Source organism: Plecotus auritus (assembly GCF_963455305.1).
Source record: "Plecotus auritus genome assembly, chromosome: 7".
NCBI classification, from domain to species: Eukaryota; Metazoa; Chordata; class Mammalia; order Chiroptera; family Vespertilionidae; genus Plecotus; species Plecotus auritus.
In genome coordinates, this window is record NC_137774.1 from 34,747,201 (window position 1) to 34,767,352 (window position 20,152).

The following is a 20,152-nucleotide window of genomic DNA, read 5'->3' on the forward strand; positions in this document are numbered from 1 at the left end:
GGCACAGACTGAACACTTAGTAAAAGATTTCATTCAGTATGACTTGTTTTCCTCCTAGAGCCAAGGCCACACAGAGGGCTGGGGGCAGTGTGTGTGAGGTGGGCAGAGGGGGGTGAACCTGCTTCCTCAGGCGAGTTTTGCTCGCCCTCCCCTGTGGGTAGGAAGGAAGAGAGCCCTCTGCTGGGTGTAGCCAGCGGATCCAGCTCTACAGCAAACGGGTTGTATCTGTCTGTAGAACTGGGGTGGCATCTGTCCGGTTTACCACTCATGTGGGTGGAGTCATGTGGCTTGATTAGAGGGAACAGGCCTGTCATTTTCCCCTGCTAGTCTAGGAACACCTATCGAATCGCCACCCCTTTGAGGTCAAGCCCAAGTTCCCCAATATCCCCAAGCATCTTGCTAATAACTAAGGACTTCCTCTGCCCTGAGCGAGGGACACAGCGGACGCCGTCTTGCTGCGCAGCACCGTTGCTGAGCCCCCGTCACCCCGGACCTCCCAAGGCCAGCTCCTGCCGAGTCCTGGAGGAGGCACGCAGCGTGGCTGCCGGACGGATGCGGTGTCAGACGGATGCTTGTTTCCGCGAGGCTCCATTTGTCCAGGCTTCCCGCGAGGGAAGGAGTTCCATTCCCAGTCCCGTACCCAGCCCAGAGGCGGGGTCCCAAGTTACAGACCAAAAGCCTGGGCAGGCCGAGCCCTTGCGCCCGGCCGGCCTCACCCTCCAGGTTCGGAGCTGTCCGGAGCGCGGCGCTAGTCCGTGCCGTCCACCAGCTCGCACAGCATGTTCTCCAGCGCCGTGATGCGCTGCTCCTGGGCCTGCACCTGCTCGCGCAGGGCCTTGATCTGCTCCAGCAGCGTCTCTAGAGTGTTCTGCTGCGGGGGCGCGGAGGATAGGAGAAGGCGTCAGCGGGAGAGGGGGGAGGGTGGGGGCGGGGGCGGGGAAGCGAACGTGTAGACTGGGTCTGGGTGGGGGCCGGGCCGGATCTTACCGATAAGGGGGCGTCGCTGGCTGACTGGCTGCGGCGGGGGCCAGAGGGCGGGCGCGCATCCAGGATGTTGCGCTTGGTGACTCGGAGCTCGCGGTGCTTGGGGGGGACGTACCCATCCCTCAGCGAGATGAGCACGGGCTCGGCGTCCTGGCCCGACAGCCACTCGTCCGCTTCTAGGGCCGGCTCGGGTCCCGGCGTATCTGGATATAGGTCATCCTGGAACAAGTCTGACTGCGGGGTGGGGGTGGGGGTGGGAGTGCGGGGGGTGGGGGAGGAACAGGGGGACGAGGGTTAGCAGGTGCCGGGCCTGCTCCGCTCCCTTCCACCTTGGGGCCCTGCCCAGCACCACTCCCGGCCCCTCACCTTGCGGGGCACCGTCATGATGATGGGTTCACATTTCCTTTCGTGCAACTTGTAGAACCTATAAGGGAGTGGGGTTCAGCACCCCGCAGGCTCCCACCCCGTTAACTTCTACCTGGGAAGGGGTTAGAGGCCAACGCTTGCGGAGCGCCTACCAGGCATTACACTTTAAGCACATTGTTAGTCCAGCGGGAAATACCTCCGATAGGGTGTTGGTCATCATCTTACAGATGAGGAAACTGAAGTTCAGAGACTGTCAAGCTAGTTAGAGCTGGGACTGGCGCTGGAAACAAGCTGGTTTGACACCCCCCACCCCCGCTTTCCCAAAGATCACACTATTGGGGACGCCCCCGTGTCTTCCCCACGGGAAGTGAGCACAGGTGGGCAAGCGGACGGGCGGAGGCTGCTGACCGGGCGATCTCGCATTTGCTGACATCCAGCCCCCGCTTGGGCATGAAACCCATGCCCCTTTGGGGCTCCTTGCTGCCAAACGTGTTCAGGTAGTGCACGAAGGGTGGCTCGTCGGTGATCTCAAAGTACCGAATGCTGCTGTCGCCCTGCAAAGCCAGCTGGTTCAGAGACGCACCCGAACAGGGCCTCCCATCTCTGCCAGCCCCGTTCTCCCCGCCCGGCCATGAGCACCTTGCCACACAGGTAGACGATGCTGGAGTCGGGATCGTAGAAGGGTAGGAGGACCCCATTGCTCGTGTCCATCTCCTGCAGTGCCACTGGCTCCTCGAAGTTGTTCTGCCAGAGCATAGGAGGTGTGACCAGCCCTGTCCTGCCTGCTTCTGTGCCGCTTCTGGATCCCCTGAAGCCCGGGTAGGCTTCCTGCCGCCCAAACCCCATGCGCTCCCACCGCAGTTCTGGTGAACCGAGTGGCAGGCCCCGCCCCGGACACGTCACTCCCAGGCCCCTGCACACAGGCCTCTCTCCGCAGCATGCAATCACCGCAAACCACCCCCAGGGACTCGGCATCACCAGTTGGGGGCGCCAGTGTGGGCTCCTGCAGGCGACGCAGCAAAACTGGGTTGAGGGGTGGATGTGGGATGGTAGGCGCTGCAAAGAGGGCAGCAGCCCCCAGCCCTGTCCAGGTGGGCATGCCCTGCGGGTGGGGGACGCCTGGCCCCTCTCCCGTGATGCCAGTCCCCGGGGCACACACCCCACGCTTCCAGCTGCGTTACCGGGTCCCACAGGCCCAGCTCTCGCTGGCTCATGCGGGTGAAGCCCGTGGTGAAGATATGACCCTGGCGCGTGAAGATGGCCCGCATGGGCCTCATCCCCTCGTGGGCCGCAAACCTCTCCTGGGGGCAGGGGGAAAACGGAGAGGCGTCACCCAGCTGCCTGCCCTGGGGATCCTGGAGGGCCCAGCAACCTGCTGGCAAACTTAAGGGGGCGGAGACAAAAAGGGGCCTAAGTACTCAGCTTCCGGGGCCCTAACTGTCTCCGGGCCTGGGGAGCGTCTGGGCCTTGAGAGACCTGTAGGCGTGCGTCTCAGCAGATGATGAGCCCTTAAGTGCTCTCCGAGGCTGATCCCTAGAGCAGGGGGATGTCTGCTGGTTTCCCGGGGACGCGGCGAGGCTGTTCCAGAAGGCGCCCTCTTGGGCGCCGGCCACGCTCCGGGCTGACCTAGCGAAGTCGCGAGCGCACGCACCCGGCGCAGCCTGGCCTACCGGGTCCCAGAGCGCGAGTTGTCGCTCACTCATCCTGCTGAAGCCGGTGCTGAGTAGCTTCCCGTCTGCGGTGAAGACGGCCCGCATCGGGCGGGCGCCCTCGTGAGGCCGGGCTCGCTCCTGCTCGCGGGGTTAGTGGGTTAGAGGGCCCGCCGGCCGCGCGCACTGGGCGCAGACATACATGCACGTGCCCCACGCACCCCGCGTTAGTCTGAGGCTGGTGAGGTAGGTGCCAGCCACCGCCCTCCCAGGGCACCAAGGTGAGACCAGCAGCGCGCGAGGATTGCCCCTCTCCCCCGCCCAGCGGGTCAACTAGGGCGGAAAGGGCTGGGCCTTGAGCCAGTGTCAGGCCCTGGCCCCTGGAAGATGGCTCTGGGTGCCGGCTGAGAGGAGAGGGGTCCGGGAGCTCAGGTTTCATGCAGGTTCTAATGGGAGGATGGTTTGCAACTCCTCCCAGTCTCCTCTGAGCTCCTGAGATGGAGGGGAGGGAAGGGAAGAGGAATGGGGCAGAGAATTCCAGGCTCAGGGCTTAGGGCAGGGAGCTGTGGCTGCAGACACTGGGAGGTGGTGGTGGGTGGGAGCACTGGCCTCTGCGGTTGGGATCAGGGAGGTGAGAGCTGGGACCAGGGCCTCAGAGGAGTTCAGGTACAGGGGCCTGACAGTTGGTTCCTGGGGTAGGGGCTGGGAGAGGCCAGGCCAGGCACTCACCGCCACCACCTGGCCCTTGCGGGGGTCGACAATGCGCAGGGTCTTATCCTTGCAGGTGGTGGCCAGCAGGCTGCCATTGCTGTTCCAGCACACGCTGTGGATGATGTCCGGGTGCATATCGTCCAGGCTCAGGAGCACCTCCCCAGTGCCCACGTTCCAGATGATGATCACATTGTCACCACCTGCCCAGAGTGGCCAGTCACCATCACCTGGGCTCTGCCTTTGCCACCCTCCCTCCAAGATCTACAGTAGGGATCCCTTGCTAGGCCCCCAGACCTGCACTGAGCAGGACATTCCGGGCAGTGGGGTGCCAGGAGAGGATGCCCACACGCTTGGAGTGGCCTTCTAGTGTGATGATGGGCTCTGTAATGTTGCGCATAGGGGTATAGTCTGGAATCTGCCACACCTGGGTAGGAGGAAAAGGCAGAGGGTGGGTAGGATGAGGAGCTACTTTGTCCTCCTTTACTTCCCCTCCTCCCTTACTTCCCCTCCCTGTCCCTCCAACCCTACTGGTGTCAAATGTAGGGCAAGATGTAATGGTGCCTGCCTGGGTCAGAGGCGGCTGGGGGCCAGGAGGGGGCACTGCCAGCTCTCCAGAGATCTTAATAACCTCAGCAGGGAGACTTCAGAGCAGTAACTCCCTACTCTTCACCCCCAAATTGGCCATGGTTATTATTAGTCCTAAGCAGTGCATCCTGGGAGGGAGTGGGCATGTAGCTAAAAATAGCCTGGGAGCTGGGTAGGACAGGGCCCTGGGACCCAGCACCTCCCTTACCACCTTCTCTAGAACAGGTGAGGCAGCCCCGACTGCTTCCCCTGCCCAACCACCCAGCGGCTTCCAACTGGCTCCTACCATGATGGTGGTGTCATCTGAGGCACTGGCGATGACATTGTCATTGTGTGGGCACCAGTCGATGTCCAGCACAGGGGCAGTGTGCCCAGTGACCAGTGGGTAGTTCTTATCCACTCGTCCTGTCTGGAGGGGTCAGAGAGAGAGATATGGGGCCACTCTCCTGTGTGATTTTGGGGGGCGGGCAGTGGACCTGTTTACATCTCAATTCTCTCATTCATTTTCTCTTTGCAGACCCCTCTCTACACCTCCAGTCCCAGTCAGCCTACTCCCTGCACTTCAGTGAAGGCAGACAGAGTTGAAGTCATCTAATAGCAGGGACTTAGACACAGAGAGGTCAGGTGACTTAACCAAGGACACACAAGATACTGGTAGAGCCAAGATTTGAGCTCTTAGTCCAGTGCTCTTCCAAAACGCCTACTTGGAGAGCCTGTTCCCCCAGCTGGGATGTGTATGGGAAGCCCCTGGCAGAAGAGGTGAAGGTGAGATAGTACATAGTGTAGCACCTGACACCCTTGGCAGATTTCCACCTTGTCACTGGTTTACTTTGGAACCACAAGCAGCAGGCATTCCTGGTGCCTGTTATGCTCCAACCTGAGCTGGGACCCATCTATTTTTGGTCTTTATGGGCTGTTCATAGGGGCTCTGAAGCCATTGCTGGGCTGGCATTGGCCCAGACAGTAGGGGAGAAGGGTGGCTGTGTGGCATTGGAATGACAGTAGTAACTGGGGGGGGGGGGGGTTGGGGGGGAGGTGGCTCCAGCTGAAATTTGAGCCCTAGGGATGGTGTCCTTGTATGGTGTCTGCATTGTCCTGGAGTGAGTCATTGGCTATTGTCAGGCCTCTTCCTGCCACCTGTGAAGCCTCCCCTAACAAGGTGTAGGGGGCAGAATCCAGGTCAAGGTCATACGTGGGGTGGTCAGGCTGGGGCTGGAGATGGTAGAGGGGCTTCAGGCTACTCAGCAAAGGTGGTCATCATTACCTGGGTTAGGGTGCAGGGCTCTGGGCTTCTGTGTCATGACCCCCTGACCTCTGTTCTCATATACCTCTCTGTAAGAACCAAAGTGGGGAGGTGGCCAGGGACTCTGGAGAGCCTGACTCTGTCCTCAGTGTGAAGCTGTGGGGTGTGATTTAGCCAAATGGTTATCCTGGACTAGGGAGAAAGATCCTCACACCCAAAATATGAGGGGGTGTGGCATTAGGAGAGATAGGAAGAGAATCTGCCCAGGCCCTGATTCCACTGCTTCCCAACTATCTCCATCACCCCCTCCTGGTCCCAGCTGGGACGAGGGTGCTGGGCTGTGAGTGGGTACAGGCCACTGTGATGCCGCTGCTTTGGGAGGGGAAAGGAGCCTCCTAATGGGTCTGTGAGGGCTTGGGGAACAGGGAGCAGCCAACCCAACAAAAAGCCCTGCTGACTGAGGAATGGAACTAGGTGAGAACAGAGGCTGCTGCCAGGAGTGCCCGGGGCCACAGCCAGTGTCCTCCGCCAGCTTCCTTCTCCTCATCCCTCACCTTGGCCAGAGGCAGGACGATGAAGGCACCTCCGCCTCCAGCCTCTACAATAATGGCCAGGAATTTGGGGTTGACGGCGCAGAAGGAGCTGTCCCATGTGACCTTGGACACACGGATGTCCTCGTAGGCCTGGTCAGCCTTTGCCGCCTGCCCAAACACATGGCGAAACTTGCTCTGCCGAACCACGCGCCGGCTCATGGCTGGGGGCAGCGATGGAAGATCTCAGTGCCCAGAAACGCCTTCGGTCCTTAGTCCTGTGAACTGTGGGAGGCAGGAAGAGAGAGTATGCGTGTGTGTGTGTGTGTGTGTGTGTGTGTGTGTGTGTGTGGGTTGGGGGGGGGTAGGGTTAGGGTAGCAAGTGAAAAGGGTTATCTGGCCAGGAGTTGGGTATAAATTAATTCAGAGTCTGGTCCTAGAAGCAGGGAGCTTTCTTCAAGGTGATGAAAGTATGAGAAAGTTCTTTGCCACCTATGAAGAGGGGCTTAATGCAAGGGGCTAGGATTTGGGTGGGCCTGACTTCTCAGAGACCCAAACTGAGGGGGCACTGGGCCCAAACGCTTTCTGGAAGTTGAAGTGGTTTGGGGAGGAGCCTCAAAGCCAGGCTGCCCTCCCACTGCCAGCCTTGGGTGAGCATCTCTTCACAGAATCGGTTTATCTGCCCGAGGCACCTTGTCCAGAATCAGAGGCCTTGGCCCTTGGATCCTGGCTCAAAGCTAGCTGTGGGGCTAGACCTGCAGCCCCCACGATCCTCATCTCTGGCATTGTTCAGGCAGATGTTTTGTAATTTTCTAAAAATTTGCCAAGGAGAAGTTCCTCCTGTCACCTAACCCGAGTCCTTCCTGCTACTGGGTTCATCAATCTCCTCCATGTTGTTTTGGGGACACAGTGTAAGGTGGGTCCTCTTCCTTCCCCTCCTCTGGGCACTGGCTTCTCCCAAAGGCCCTAACCGGCGCCTTCTGCCTTTTGCCTACCATCCTTTCCGTCCTGCTTCTCCTCTGAGTCCTGACTCCTCCTAAACTCTTCTGGGGATGGGGTGCTCCACCCCAGGGCTAGGGCCAGATTTGCAGGAGTGGGGAGGCTGAGGTGCCTTTTCTCCAGCCGGGGCCTGCCCTACACTCTTCCCCAAAGCCCAGCCACCGACTCCTGTCCCCTAACCACCCGGGCATCCCTGTGCCCTTCAAGCTGCTTCTGCAGCCCGGGGCCCAAGGCCTGGACTTCCCGAACCCTCCTTGGGCCTCCTGCCCCAGCACTGCGTTCTTGTGAGACTAGGTGTCTGCACCCTTTGGGCGCCAGCCGCTGCCCGTCCAAATATAGACACCAAGTCTGCCCCACCCGGGACGATTTTGGCGGCAGGGGGGAGGGGGTGCAATCCTGTGCCCCCTCCAGAGATCTTGCCTGCTCCGCAGTCTGCGGTGGTGGCAGGGAGGGGGGGAGGGGGGAGAGGGAACGGGGATACCTGGTCCTGCGAGGGGCGCTCATGCAGCGACTCCTCTGCGGAGGGAGCTGGGGGGGCGCTGGCTCCAAGGTAGGCGTCAGGGTGCGGGAACTGCCGCTCCGGGTGTCCGCGGTGTCTGGGGCCCGGGTGTGGGGCTGCGCGCTCCAGCCGCTGCGTGCGGCTCTCCGGGTCCGGGCGCCACTGCAGTCCCAGCTGCTGCTGCCATCAACCTGCGAAGGCGGAGCCCAGACGGAGGGCGGGACCAGAGGTGCCCCGCCCCATCCCGCGGCGGGAAAGTTGAGTGCCGGGGCCTCAGAAAAGCGTCAAAAGTAACCGTTTTGGCTCAGTGGATAGAGCGTCGGTCTGCGGACTAAAGGGTCCCAGGTTCAATTCCAGCCAAGGGCACATGCCCGGGTTGCAGGCTCAATCCACCCCAATGTGGGGCGTGCAGGAGGCAGCCAACCAATGATTCTCCCATCATTGATGTTTCTATCTCTCTCTCCCTTTCCTTTCCTCTCTAAAATAAATAACAATATTTTTTAAAAAAGTAATCGTGGGGGTGTGTGCAGGGTGTGGGGTGTGCGCACTCCTTACCCGCCCTCGGCTCCTACCGGGTGTGATGGGCGCTGAGAGGGGCAATGGAGCCAGCGGCCTGGCAAGATCAGGTGCCTTTGTGCCTCATTCTCGCTGCAATCACACTCCCCATTTAGCCCGGGATGGGGTGGGGGGGAAACAAGGCCGCGGGACTGCACCTCCAGACCCTCTTTTGGAGAGGTCCTGGAAGATGCTCTGGTCCTGAAGATGCTCTGGTCCTGGAAGATGCTCAGTGAATGCACCTGGACACCCAGGGAACGCCAGTTCAAGGGGAAGCGGCTGTAACGGGTCTTTAGCCAAATTATTTATTTAGTTACTTATGTATGTATGTATGTATGTATGCATGTATTTATGTATGTATGTATGTATGTATGTATGTATGTATGTATTTTTAATCCTCATCGGAGGATATTTTTCCAATGATTTTTTAGAGCGAATAAAAGGGAGGGGGAGAGACACACAGAGAGAAGAAACATCCATGTGAGAGAGACACACTGACCAGTCGACCAGGCAGGGGATGGAGCCTGCAACCCAGGCACGTGCCCTTGACCGGCAGTCCGCTAAATCCACTTTGGCCAATTTTTAGACGCACAGCCTGACTTCTAAAGCCTTCTGGGCCATTTTTGAATTGGAGCCTGCCTCCGTTCCAGGAAAGACCCCGCTTCCCAACCCTCTCAGAACCCAGAGATCTGAGTATTGACCAAGGTAAAAAGGAGATAAAAAGAAATCTGGTCAAAATAGTCAGTGAATAACAATTGGTCCCTGTAGCTGCAGTCTACCCAGCGCCCACCCCCTGCCTGGATCTGTTTCTTTCTTTCTTTCTTTAAAAAAACAAAATTTATTTATTTCAGAGAGGAACGGAGAGGGAGAGAGATAGAAACATCAATGATGAGAGAGAATCATTGATTGGCTGCCTCCTGCATGCCTCCTACTGGGGATCGAGCCCGCAACCCAGGCTTGTGCCCCAGAATCAAACCTGGGACCCTTCAGTCCGCAGGCTGATGCTCTGTCCACTGAGCCAAACCAGCTAGGGCTGGATCTGTTTCTTTGGATCATAAAGCCCCGGAGGGCAGCGGCATGGGGCCAGTTATTCCCACTCTCTGGCACAGCTGGGAATCAATGGAACAGTTTTCCAGAAGGCAGAGGGCAGCATCTGGTAAAGGGGAGAGAAGATGGTGGGAACCTGGGAGGCCCTCACAGGCTCCTTTCTCAGGCGAGTTCAAGTACTCAGCGACTTGTAGGGGAACAGAATCAAACCGTTACAAGTGCTCCAGAAATAATTCATGTTATGGGGGATCGTAAGGGTAGATGAGGAGTCTCCCGTTTACCTAAAGATTCCAGGCACAAAATTAGGAAGAAAGGTCCTTAATGACTCAGTTGCTCCCTAGTAATAATAGCTCACACTTACATGCTAGACACTGTGCTAAGGGATTTACACATAATAATTCCATTCTAACATCTTCTGAGATGGTATTATTAATATCCCTACTTTACAAATGAGAAAACGGAGGCACAGGAATTAAGTAGCTTACCCATCACTCAACTGGTAGTTGATGATGCTGAGCTTCTTACCCAAGTGGTCTGGTGCCTAGGTCCATGTTTTTCAGACCATGCATTTCTGCCTCTCCTTGAAGGACAGTGCCACTTTCTCTCACAAATGCTGATGCTGACAGATACTGCTTTGTGGGCAGAGAGGAAAGGACATCAGGACTAATTAGAAAACTGGAGTTCCAGCCCTGGCTGTCACCCTATTTTTTGCAGCTTTCTGGGCTAGGCCAGGTTCTTTCTAACCCTGCACCACCTGTTGGCAGAGAAGGAGTTTGACACGTTGCTTCTTACTCTCAAAGGGCGTCTTTCCTCCCCCCTGGCCTTTCCTCCTTTTTAAATAGCTAGGTGCTCCATTCTAGAGGGAAGGTCTGGGACTAGGAAGCAGGAATCCTTCAAATTCAACCTGCCTTCAGTTCCATCATCTGGGAAAGCGGGGGAGGGGAGCTCGAGGTGCTCACCAGTTACAGGAGCCAGGATTCACAGGTATTGCTTGGACCTGGCATGACTCAGACCTGCCCTCTAGCCTTCTTTTGGCTGCCAAGCCCTGGCGCAGTTGTGGGTGGGCGGAGCCATGGCACAAAGTGCCAAGCAGGTGAAGAAGCCACTGGGGCTGGTGCTTTCCCTTCTTGTTATTCAAACTGTCAGCTGGGCTCTGAACTCTCTCTGTGGAAAACAAGCATGGATTTCATCTTTCATAAAGCCGTTTTCTGGAAGAGGTGTCCTGGCAACTTGAGACATGATTTGGTCCATTTCCCTGGGCTAGAAAGCCCAGCCTGAACTTATGTAGACTGGCTGGGACTCTGCACCAGTGGTATGCCTTTCTCACTTGATATGGACAAATCAGAATGAAGCAAGCTGACAATGTTGGCCAAAGGCAGTATTTCCTCTGGAAATTTCATTAAATTCTGTTAGTTAGCAATTTGGAAACGGAGCTTTCCCTACATAGCAGTGCTGCCCTGTATGCAATGAGCAATACTAATGCCTGTGGAGGGCTGGGAGCAGTGGGAGCCTTTCCTCCACCCCCTGCCTGTTTTAGACAACTGCTCTTGTGCCCTCTACCATCGACATCAAATGCTTCTCTTCTAATGGCGGCAGAGGGTTAGCTTTTACTTCTTGGGAGAGTAATGCCCCATTTCTAGAAACCTTGGAGTAAGCAGAGGTATTGTGCTAAAAGCTTGGGTAGGTGTCTAGAAAGGTCACCCAGCCAGGAGGTCCAGTCCCTGCTGGGGCAGGTCGGGGCAGCTGTCCCCGAGCAGTCACTCTGCACCACAGATGGCGAAGCAGTTTTGGCCCCTTTGCTTATTCATTCTCCTAACATTCAGGTGGTGGCTTTGGCAAGAGCCTCTTGGACCAGGCAAGTTCCCAGCTTAGTCACTTGATTGGAGCCACAATATCTGAAATAATCTTTAGCGATCCTATTTCCCATGTACTCTTTATTCTGTGGGAGGTAGAAAGTTATATTTTTTTTCCAGAGGTCAGTTTAAGGGTGTGCTTGATGGAAATCAATCAATGAGCATTGCTTCATGTTTATCATCATTATTCTCTTCCAATCCCTAAGAAGGTGGGTGCCTTCTTCCACCCACCCTATTTGTTGAGCTTGATTAAGTACACGCATTTCATCTTCAAAATAAAAATTTATTCAGTCTGTAACAAGAACATTGAATCTGCACATTTGCGCACAAGTTCACATTTAAAAACAGCGGAGCACATCAGTAATAAAAAAATCTATGATACAAGTGGAACATCCCAATCACTATGAAGATTAAGGAAGGAGATGAGACCACTCTTTATATTCTGCTTCAAATGCCTCAAAAAGGTCCCAGAGATTCCAGGGAGCACCTGCTTTATTTAATAAAAGTGTGAGCATAAAAGTTTAGGGTGGCCTGGGGCAAAGGTAACAAGTCTATTGGACTAGTTTTCCACATTTATAACAAGCCCTACAAAATAATGTAGAGAGAAAGAAAAAAGAAAAGAAATGAAAGAAAAGGCACCTTAAGCTATACCAAGCAAACCAAGTCCAATAAAACATAAAAACCAACTCCCTGTGGCCTTATTGACTGGGAAACATTTCAGGGCATTATCCAGTTTTCAGGCTGGGTCATCAGCTCGAGTAAAGCCCTGGGCATTAGCTCTGCATGTGTACACAGGATGCTGCTGCCAGTGTCGTGGTGAGGACACAGATAGTCATAGACCCCTTGGGGCCTGTTCAAGCCCCCGGGGGATGATTCCAGTTTAGAAATCCTGTCCTAGCACTCTGGGGCACTGAGAAAATGAGGCTGGTTCTCTTTCCATAGCAGGAGTCAGGCTGAGTCACCCTCCATTCCAGGCTGGAAGAGTATAGAAGCACCTTGCGAGAGCTCTCCATGGCATCCAGGGACCCCAAACCCGGGGAGAAGGGTTAGGAGTGTGCAGCTGCCTGCTTTGGCAGCAGGCTTTTTCCTAATATGGGGACCGGATGAGTTGAGACACCAAATACATTTGTCTAATACATGCCTTGTTCTTTTAGGTTCAAGGGGAAAACAAAGTCCAAGATCCTTTTAAGTTGGATTGGTGATGAAAGAGCTAAAATTTCATCTCATCTACCATCAAAAAGCAAAACAAAATTAAACAAAAATGACACTAGCCATTCACCAGTACAACCATCACTATAAGACACACCATCACTGAGGAAATGACTATTCCCATACAGGGTGTTGGGTGGGAGTGCAGGACACAATGGAAGTCAGCTCCAGGTTTTCCCCGCTTACCAATGCGGGCTCATCATTATAGCCGTGCTCTGTGCGAGGGCGCACAGGACAGCCAGGTTTGGGTCTCTGGAGGAGGAGACTGAGCTGCAATCAAGATGATGCACGTTTTAATACCCACACAATGTAAACAAAGTATCCACAAATAGTTGTAAAAAAAAAAAAAGCCAAAGAATGGCTTTATTTAAAAATGCCCTAAAAGTGAACCATTTTGCATAATGCTTTCTTAAAAAACAAACAAACCACTCCCACAAAAACATCTTTACCAAACATGCCTAGATCACTTCAGAACTGAATCCTCAGAAGGAACAGGTGAAGGTCTCTGTGAGCTGCCACGTCTCAGAAGCTTCAGGTCTATCCAACAGCATCTGTCTGCGGCCCTTTATCGGGGGGGACCTCAGAACCTAGGCTGTCCTCCTCAGGCTGTCCTTGGAGCTCTTGGTAATTCCCAAGATGACAGAGAGGAGATACGGCAGGGATAAAGGTACAGAACGAGGATAATGCTAGATAAAGAGTTGGAAGAGGCTAGGAATGATCCCAAACATTCAGAATCTGAAAGGCAACCAAAATGAGGAGAGATGAATATTACTATACTATAGTGCTACATGTCTACTATATATACACTACCCCTAAGTGTTTCTAAAATTATAAAAGGGTAGGGTAGGGGTTTCTCTCCTTCCTACTGACCAGGTAACCATCCAGATTACAGTTCAAAACCTGTATGCTCCTGGGGCTTTTACCCCATGCACCAAAATGTTACTTTTTACACACACACACACACACACACACACACACACACACACACACGCATGCACACACACAAAGAGAGGCACTGAGTAAGAGGTCAAGGCCTTTCCTACTCATCTCTGTCAATCTACCAGACCTGCTGTCCCAGGGCTGGGTTTTCCATGAACAGGAAATAGAAATAGGCCACCCGAGATTATCAAAAGTTTGAAGAGAAGAGAGTCTGAAAAGTCCTTGATAGCTCATCATGTTCTTTCCCTGGACATTGCTTAATCATGTAAATAACATAAGAACACTCAGCTGTGTCAGAGTCTGAGAGGACTTGCAAAACCCCTTGGCATTGGCCGAATTACAGACCCTGTGTAGAAGACGTTTATTTAGGCAGGTAAACTGAATGATAAAAAATATTTTTAAAAATGGAAGGCGAGCAGGAATGTTTCCTTTAATCCAGTGATCTTCAACCAGTGTGTGGCAAGAATTTTTAAAACCTGTAATACCTATTTAGTCAGGGCACTGACCTCTTTTCCCTTGGATTGTCAAAAAAACGACAACAGCCAACACAATAGCTGTGGGGTATGAATGCCTGTCCTGAACCATAAATATACAGGTCATGTAAAAGACTTAGTTGCATCTTATTGGTCACGTCGCATAATAAGATTGTGTTAATTCTTGGTACCAGAAATCCTTATATACAAATATAGGCACCTGATTTTTAAAAGTCACTTAGGAGCAAAAAGGATAGTTAATTACTATTTTAAAAAATCAATCAAAATTATATCTATTTTTTGTCAGATTGGCAAAAAATATATTTTTTGGTGTGCTGCAGAATTTTAGTAATTCGCTTATGTGTGCCATGAGATGAAAAAGGTTCAAAATTGCTGCTCTATTCTTTAAAAAAAAGGTTTGTTTTTCTTCACAGCATTAGAAGGTTCACTCCCATCTTTGTTGTTATTTAATGCAGTGAGATTGAGCATCAAACACAGGAGGGGAGAAGAGAGAACCGTACAGTTGTCTATCCTGCTTGTACTTCTTAACACAAGGGATGTCACCATCTCAAGGGATTAACATGAATGGACTCCACTCCCTTAACCTCCAGGCAAATCCTCCTCTTCCCAGCCCGGCCAAAATGTCCTGTCCTTTCCCCGTCAGAGTGGTGGTGGAGTTGCCTCAATAAGACAGGGCAGTTTAGATGGATGAGCTCCTCACACTGGTATATACCAGCCAACAAAACACTTTACAGCACATTCCATATCCAGGAACCACAAAGCCGTATGAATGATACATTTGACATTTAAGGAACAATTTAGGGAAAGCACAGGTATATATAATTACTACACCATAAAGCAGGTTTCTACACATATAGATTTCTGTCCAATATGGCTCCTAGGAGTGATGTCAGATACAACTACAGCTTCCACATGGCAAATGAATTCACAGCTTCTCGAGCACTTATGAGTGGCCTCAGTCCACTTTTCTCTCTCCTTTGAGTCACCCCACTACCTACCCCACCAAACACTGGCCTCTGACATCACTTTTACAGTCTGTGCATCTGCCTTTTCCTCTCAGTGCTGTGATGAACCAAAAACCTAAAACTCAAGCCTGTACTTGGTCAATCTCTGAACAATGTGGACATCAACCTAGGCAAACAGGAATCAAATTTGCAAACCTCTTCAGTGTTGATGAGGGTCCTTCATTCCAGTCTACATATGTTTTCTGTAAGAAGCTGAAATAGGCTTGTTTATGGCAGGTGCTGCTGTCTTAAGGATCCCATAGTAGCAGCAAAGCAAAAGCATCCTAAATGGAATCTGTAAGGACGCCTGCCCTTGGCTGACGCCACCCTGCAGCCTCTCAGCCTCATCCACGAGGAGCTTCCACCTTGGGAAGCAGTTAGCACTCCCATACACTCCCTGGCTGTGGTTCAGTGAAGGCAAACAACTTTCTGGGATTTCAGTTGAGGATGCAGCCATTGGTCAAACTATGATCTAAAGGGAATCTTTAGGGGTTTCTCTGAGGAGGAAGTTACTAATGCATAATTTGGCAGTAGCTGGCAATTCGGAGTCTCCATTTAAACAATAAAACAACTGTCAATATACTCTACAGATTCCTACAACACCCATCAGTTTTATTTCTGTTGTCTTTTTCCAGTTGCAGTATAACTCCTTAAAAAAAATAAATCAAAAAGACCTTCTGACATCAACAACAAAACACTGTAAGAATGTGACATTATGTACATAAATACTGTGTAAAAACTAGAGAAATGACAAATCTTCCAGGAAAAGGGGGAAAAAAACTTATGTCAAGTGTTAACAGTGATAATATCAAAAAGAAAACTTTGCATTCAATGGAGGTTATACAAAAGTAATGTAACAATTCAAATGTCATCTATGAAAAAAAAAAACACACAAAAAAACAGGCAGCACTGGGAGAAACAGCATGAGGGAGGAAAATATATTGGAAAAAATATGGCCATTAAACTCAGAGGCCCACAGAATTATTCAAGTAATGGAAGGGTTAAAACCCTATATATGTATTCATTTTACAAGAACACATTGACTTTCAATTGCTATTTTTCAAACTTGTCCCTATTGTGTCTCAGTTTCCATTTCACCTCCTTCTTATGCTTTTCTCAACAGAGGACCTCTTGGATTTCATTTGGGGCTGACTTTTAATTTAATAAAAAAACTGATTTACTAACAAGTTTATAAAGCCAGCCATTATGATGCCTTTCTGTAACGATCCACTCTGGAACACCAGAAGAATAGATTCTGCAAGACCTCCTTTGAAAACAGCAGAACCTGCCCACTTCAAAAACTCCAAAGGGCTGGGGCTGGGGACCAGGCTGAGAGAGCATGATGATGTCCCCTGATGTTCCGCTGCCCTTCAGCCAACCTGAAGCATCAGGCCTGGAGAACAAACCCTCGTCACACTGGCCCAGGGGCAGCATTTTCAATTTCCGGCTTCACCCCCACCCTCCCCATCTGCTTCCATCCTCAATCAAGCATGCATGCCTTTTCTCAGAGGGCAAAATGAGGAGAAGGTGGCAGTTGATTGAAAAACAGCAATTTGCCTTTGATAAAGGTGTTCTTTGAAAATGAGTATATTTTGAGGTTTGAATTTTCTAAAAATAAAAATGATAAAATGGTCTTGCCGTCCAAATCAATCTCTCTCTCACACATACACAGAGGGAGAAAACCCCAGACTCTGCATGTGCCAGGAACAGTAAAATGACCAAAATGTTATAAAATTAACCAATAAAGTGCATGTTCCTTACATATTACACCTGCCCCTTTTACAAACATTTCTTTTAGAAAGTCACATGTGTAGGCTCAGAATCACATGGTATTATAGAAAGGGTTGGTTGTCCGTTTTTTATCACTTGCTTTTTTCAGTCTCCTAAGGGGGTGAGTTCTGTGGTGCTGCTGACGGGGAGCCAAAGCCAGCCCTGGAGCTGGGCCTGCACGCTGCAGCCCCTGGGTCTGCAGCAAAGGAAGGCCTCCTTCAGAACTAGTCAATTCAGGTCCTGCCTCGGGGAGCAAACACTGCTGACTGCAACCAAACTCTTTGGCATACTGTACAAGGGGCCTCTCCACTGGCTTGCTCTGTGCGATACACTCTGTTGTTTTAAGTTGCTCTATAAAATACTTGGTGGGCTCTGGGTTCTGGGGGGCATCGGAGTTTCCGAGGGGCTCCTGGGCCTCCATGGCATGCATGCCTGAGTCTGTTCTGATGAAGGGCTGAAGAAGTTTGAGATGAAGGGACTCAGAGGAGACAGGCTCCCTCTCCAGTAAACAGTCTTTACATAGGTCCAAGTAACCTAACTTGGTGAGGGAAGCTGAACGCCTCATTTGGGATGGTTTGGTGAGCCCTATCTGGCAAATCGCTTGGGACTCAATTTCTTTAGCGTGTGCCTTCACCACACGGGAGCTGTGGCTAAGATCCTTTATATTGTCACTACTAGAGCTATGAGAGAGTCTACAGGCTAGAGGTGATGGGTTCAGTTTTTCTTGTAACTTCCCAATGCTGTCACTAAATTTGCTAATTAAACTTAAGTCTTCACTAGATAACTGGGAGCCCTTATATGGCACTTCATTGCCGCTGGACAGGAGGCTCTCCTGACTTTCTTCCCAGCACCCCGGCTCTGCACAGAGCTCACTGTCTGTGGTGCTGCTTTGCTCTGTGAAGCCTTCCAGGTGAACCATGGTCTGGGGATGCAGATAATCCAAGTTGGCAGATGGTAAGTGGGTGGTGTGACTGACAAAAGGCGCTGCCGTGTCCAGGGCTGTTGCCGGGCTGTTGCCCCCGTCTTCAGGGCTGCTCAGGGTGGAGGTCGGGTCGGTGGGCTTGCTGTGCTCAGGAGAGGAAGGAGGCGGCAGAGGTAGCACTTTGGGGTAGAGGGAAACCTGGTTGGGGCCCAGCGTCCTATTTAGATTTTCATCTAGTGCACAGAGCACAGTGATGGACTTCTCCACTTTCATTTTCCCCAGTCCTTGCTCCCCACTCTTTTCACTGGTGGCTACTTTACCCCCTGGCCCAGTGTGATTGGGGGATGTAACTGCGTGGGTATACTCAATGATTTCTATCTTCTTGGGAAAAGGGACTGCCTGTGTTTCAGATTCCTGGCATGAAACCACAGTCCTCTGCTCCTTCAGGACTCCTTGCTGTTTGGTTCTAATCTCTGACTCCGGGCACTCCTGAGGAGCCTGCAAGGGGTGGAAATCCAGCGGCTTGGGTGCTGGAACAATGACATCTTGCCCACAATGCAGTAGGGAGCCAGCCTCAGATCCACTGGATTTCCCTTTGCTCTTGCTCATCTCTGGTTCTCTGGGGACACACGGATGTTCTAGGGTGGCTTCATCACTCTTCCCTTTTGGTGCTAGGTCTGCCACAGAGGAATCATTCTTGGAATTCTTGCGAGTGGACAATGAGGTACAAGCAGGAGTAGCACCATGGTGCTCTTGCTCCTGCCGCAAGCGCTCCTCAAATTCCAAGGTGGCTCGTCTTACAGACCCAGGGTACCACTTGGCACCTGGGTGTATCCCTGGGCCCCAGAGCTCTTGTTCCCCCTCAGCTGGTTCCTCTTCTTCCAAGTCTGTGGTGGATGAGGGTACAGTTAGGCAGCCTTCTGGGTCCCACTTCCCTGAGTCTTTGGCTAGTTCAGGCTGGGCTGAGCAGGAACCCTCATTCGGCGGCTCCAGATTTCCAGGTTTGTTATCCGGGGCCTGGGCCCTCTCAAGGGGCATCTCATGGATGGTGTTCTTCTTTGGTGTATGGCATGGGTTGGATAAAATGTCTCCTTTTAGTTGAATCTGTCCAATTCCTTGACTGATAGATTCAATCTCAGTTACAATTTCTTTGACTGAAATAGCGTTTTCTGAGTGAGATTGCATGAAAATGTCTGGGCTGACCAGTTCTGAAATTGCCTAAGAAGAAAACATAGTGAGATGGTTATGGCGAATTGTAGTCTAATGGAAAATGCCAGATTTTCTGATTACTAATCCTTGGATCCAGGAGAACCTTCTGGCTATGAGGACACAAATTGTGGAGTGCCTGGGACTGTCCTCTGCCGAGAACTGTACTCTGACCATCTGTTTTGTTGTACAAGAGAAAAACAGATTAATCAAAGGCAGAGATACCAAATTAGTTACAGGTTGTATCACTGTCTACTGAACTTTCTGTTCTGTTTACTCAAACAGGATGCCAATCTAATATCTTGCTCCAAAAATGAACAGCAAATAGCGTTGGAGGCTTCTAATTTTCCTAAGACCACGAGCCTTCAGAACTTAGGTCAGGCTGGGGAAATGAAATCTTTCCTCTCTGGCCTATATCAACTTCCAGTCATAGCCTAACCTAGTTCGAGGGGAAGAGTTCCATTCAAGGGCTCAGTGCCCACCTTAAATATGCCCAGTGTTAGACAAGGCAAGGTTGAAGCTCTCATCTGATGTCTGATTTGGAGACTCACTGCTCTTCTCTCTTCTGCATTGCCAGTTTTCATCGACGTCCTCCCACTTCTAGCAGCAGCAGCCCAGCACATGAGGGCACTATGTATCTGATCACACAATTCCTAACTTTCACATGGCTCCTCCTGGGAAATGTTTACTTGGCTTATGCAGCCACGTGCCTCAGAAAACTTAGAAACCGTGACACGCTGACATTTTATTGTTCTACCAGTTATGAATTTCCAGTTGTATTTAGAACAAGGCCAAAGAAAATTGGCCAATGCAAAATCAAGTCCTTTTGTAAAAAAAAAAAAAAAAAAAATTCAAAATCTGGAAATGGCCCCTGGACACTTCTTAAAGTGACATCATTATTACCATCAATCTACTTTAACATTTTTATAAGCCTTCAAAGTACAATATTTCCCTAGTAATTGTTCTGGTCTTTCCCCTTCAAAAGAGAGTCAGAGCTAGTACAAACTAACAAGGTCAGTTACGCCTTTGGGAGAAATCTGCTGGGACATCAGGCGGAGGCAAACTTGCCAAGCCTGGGAGAGAAGCCACAGCGGGCCAGTGTGTACATGGGCTGTGGAGGGAATGCTCATATGACCAGGGACTTTACAAAAAAGCTATTTCTGTCAGAGCTGCTACACTCATTGGTCCAAGGAGAACGCAAGCATTCAGATTTCCTAGTAGACTCAAAACAGAGGGACAGCCTTTGGGAAGAGGAGAAGACAACAACTACCCTCGTGTGGTTAAAAAGGGAGAGAACAGATGAATAATGGACAAGGTGGTAACTATAAGTAGATAAACATCAGGAGATGTCAGCTCCACTGAATTCATTAAGTGAGGTTTGGTATGTCAGAGTAAATTTGTCACAATTTATTTTCCAACTACTGTATTGTATTGATTAAAATGCACCCCAGCCCTGGCCGGCTTGGCTCGGTGGATGGAGCAGTGGCCTGTGGACTGAGGGGTCCCAGGTTCGATTCCGGCCAGGGGCACATGCCTGGGTTGCGGGCTCGATCTCTGGTGGGGGTCATGCAGGAGGCGGCCGATCAG

General features: G+C 51.6%; 2 protein-coding genes across 7 annotated transcripts in view; both read right to left on the reverse strand.

Annotated features, from left to right (window-relative positions):
* Window positions 1-9: 9 nt before the first annotated feature.
* Window positions 10-7,774, reverse strand: CORO6 (coronin 6). Of its 5 annotated transcripts, none has more exons than XM_080681953.1 (12): window positions 7,549-7,774; window positions 6,093-6,353; window positions 4,582-4,704; window positions 4,005-4,134; window positions 3,729-3,910; window positions 3,021-3,140; window positions 2,532-2,651; window positions 1,990-2,094; window positions 1,759-1,904; window positions 1,351-1,408; window positions 988-1,218; window positions 10-871 (listed from the first exon to the last, which is right to left on the reverse strand). In XM_080681953.1, exons 2-12 carry the CDS (start codon window positions 6,288-6,290, stop codon window positions 749-751), a joined length of 1,536 nt encoding a protein of 511 aa, XP_080538079.1. In that variant the 5' UTR covers window positions 6,291-6,353; window positions 7,549-7,774; the 3' UTR covers window positions 10-748. The 5 variants fall into 5 exon arrangements, with proteins under 5 accessions (XP_080538079.1, XP_080538078.1, XP_080538082.1 ...); XM_080681952.1 differs by having other exon boundaries at window positions 2,532-2,733; window positions 2,827-3,140; XM_080681956.1 differs by lacking the exon at window positions 2,532-2,651 and having other exon boundaries at window positions 10-868.
* Window positions 7,775-11,289: 3,515 nt separating this feature from the next.
* Window positions 11,290-20,152, reverse strand: part of SSH2 (slingshot protein phosphatase 2) — a 249,106-nt gene continuing 240,243 nt past the window's right edge. For both annotated transcript variants that reach the window (XM_080681958.1, XM_080681957.1), the window contains one exon: window positions 11,290-18,577. In XM_080681958.1, the coding sequence (XP_080538084.1) occupies window positions 16,490-18,577 (2,088 nt within the window). In that variant the 3' untranslated portion in view covers window positions 11,290-16,489. The remainder of the gene's footprint in view (window positions 18,578-20,152) is intronic.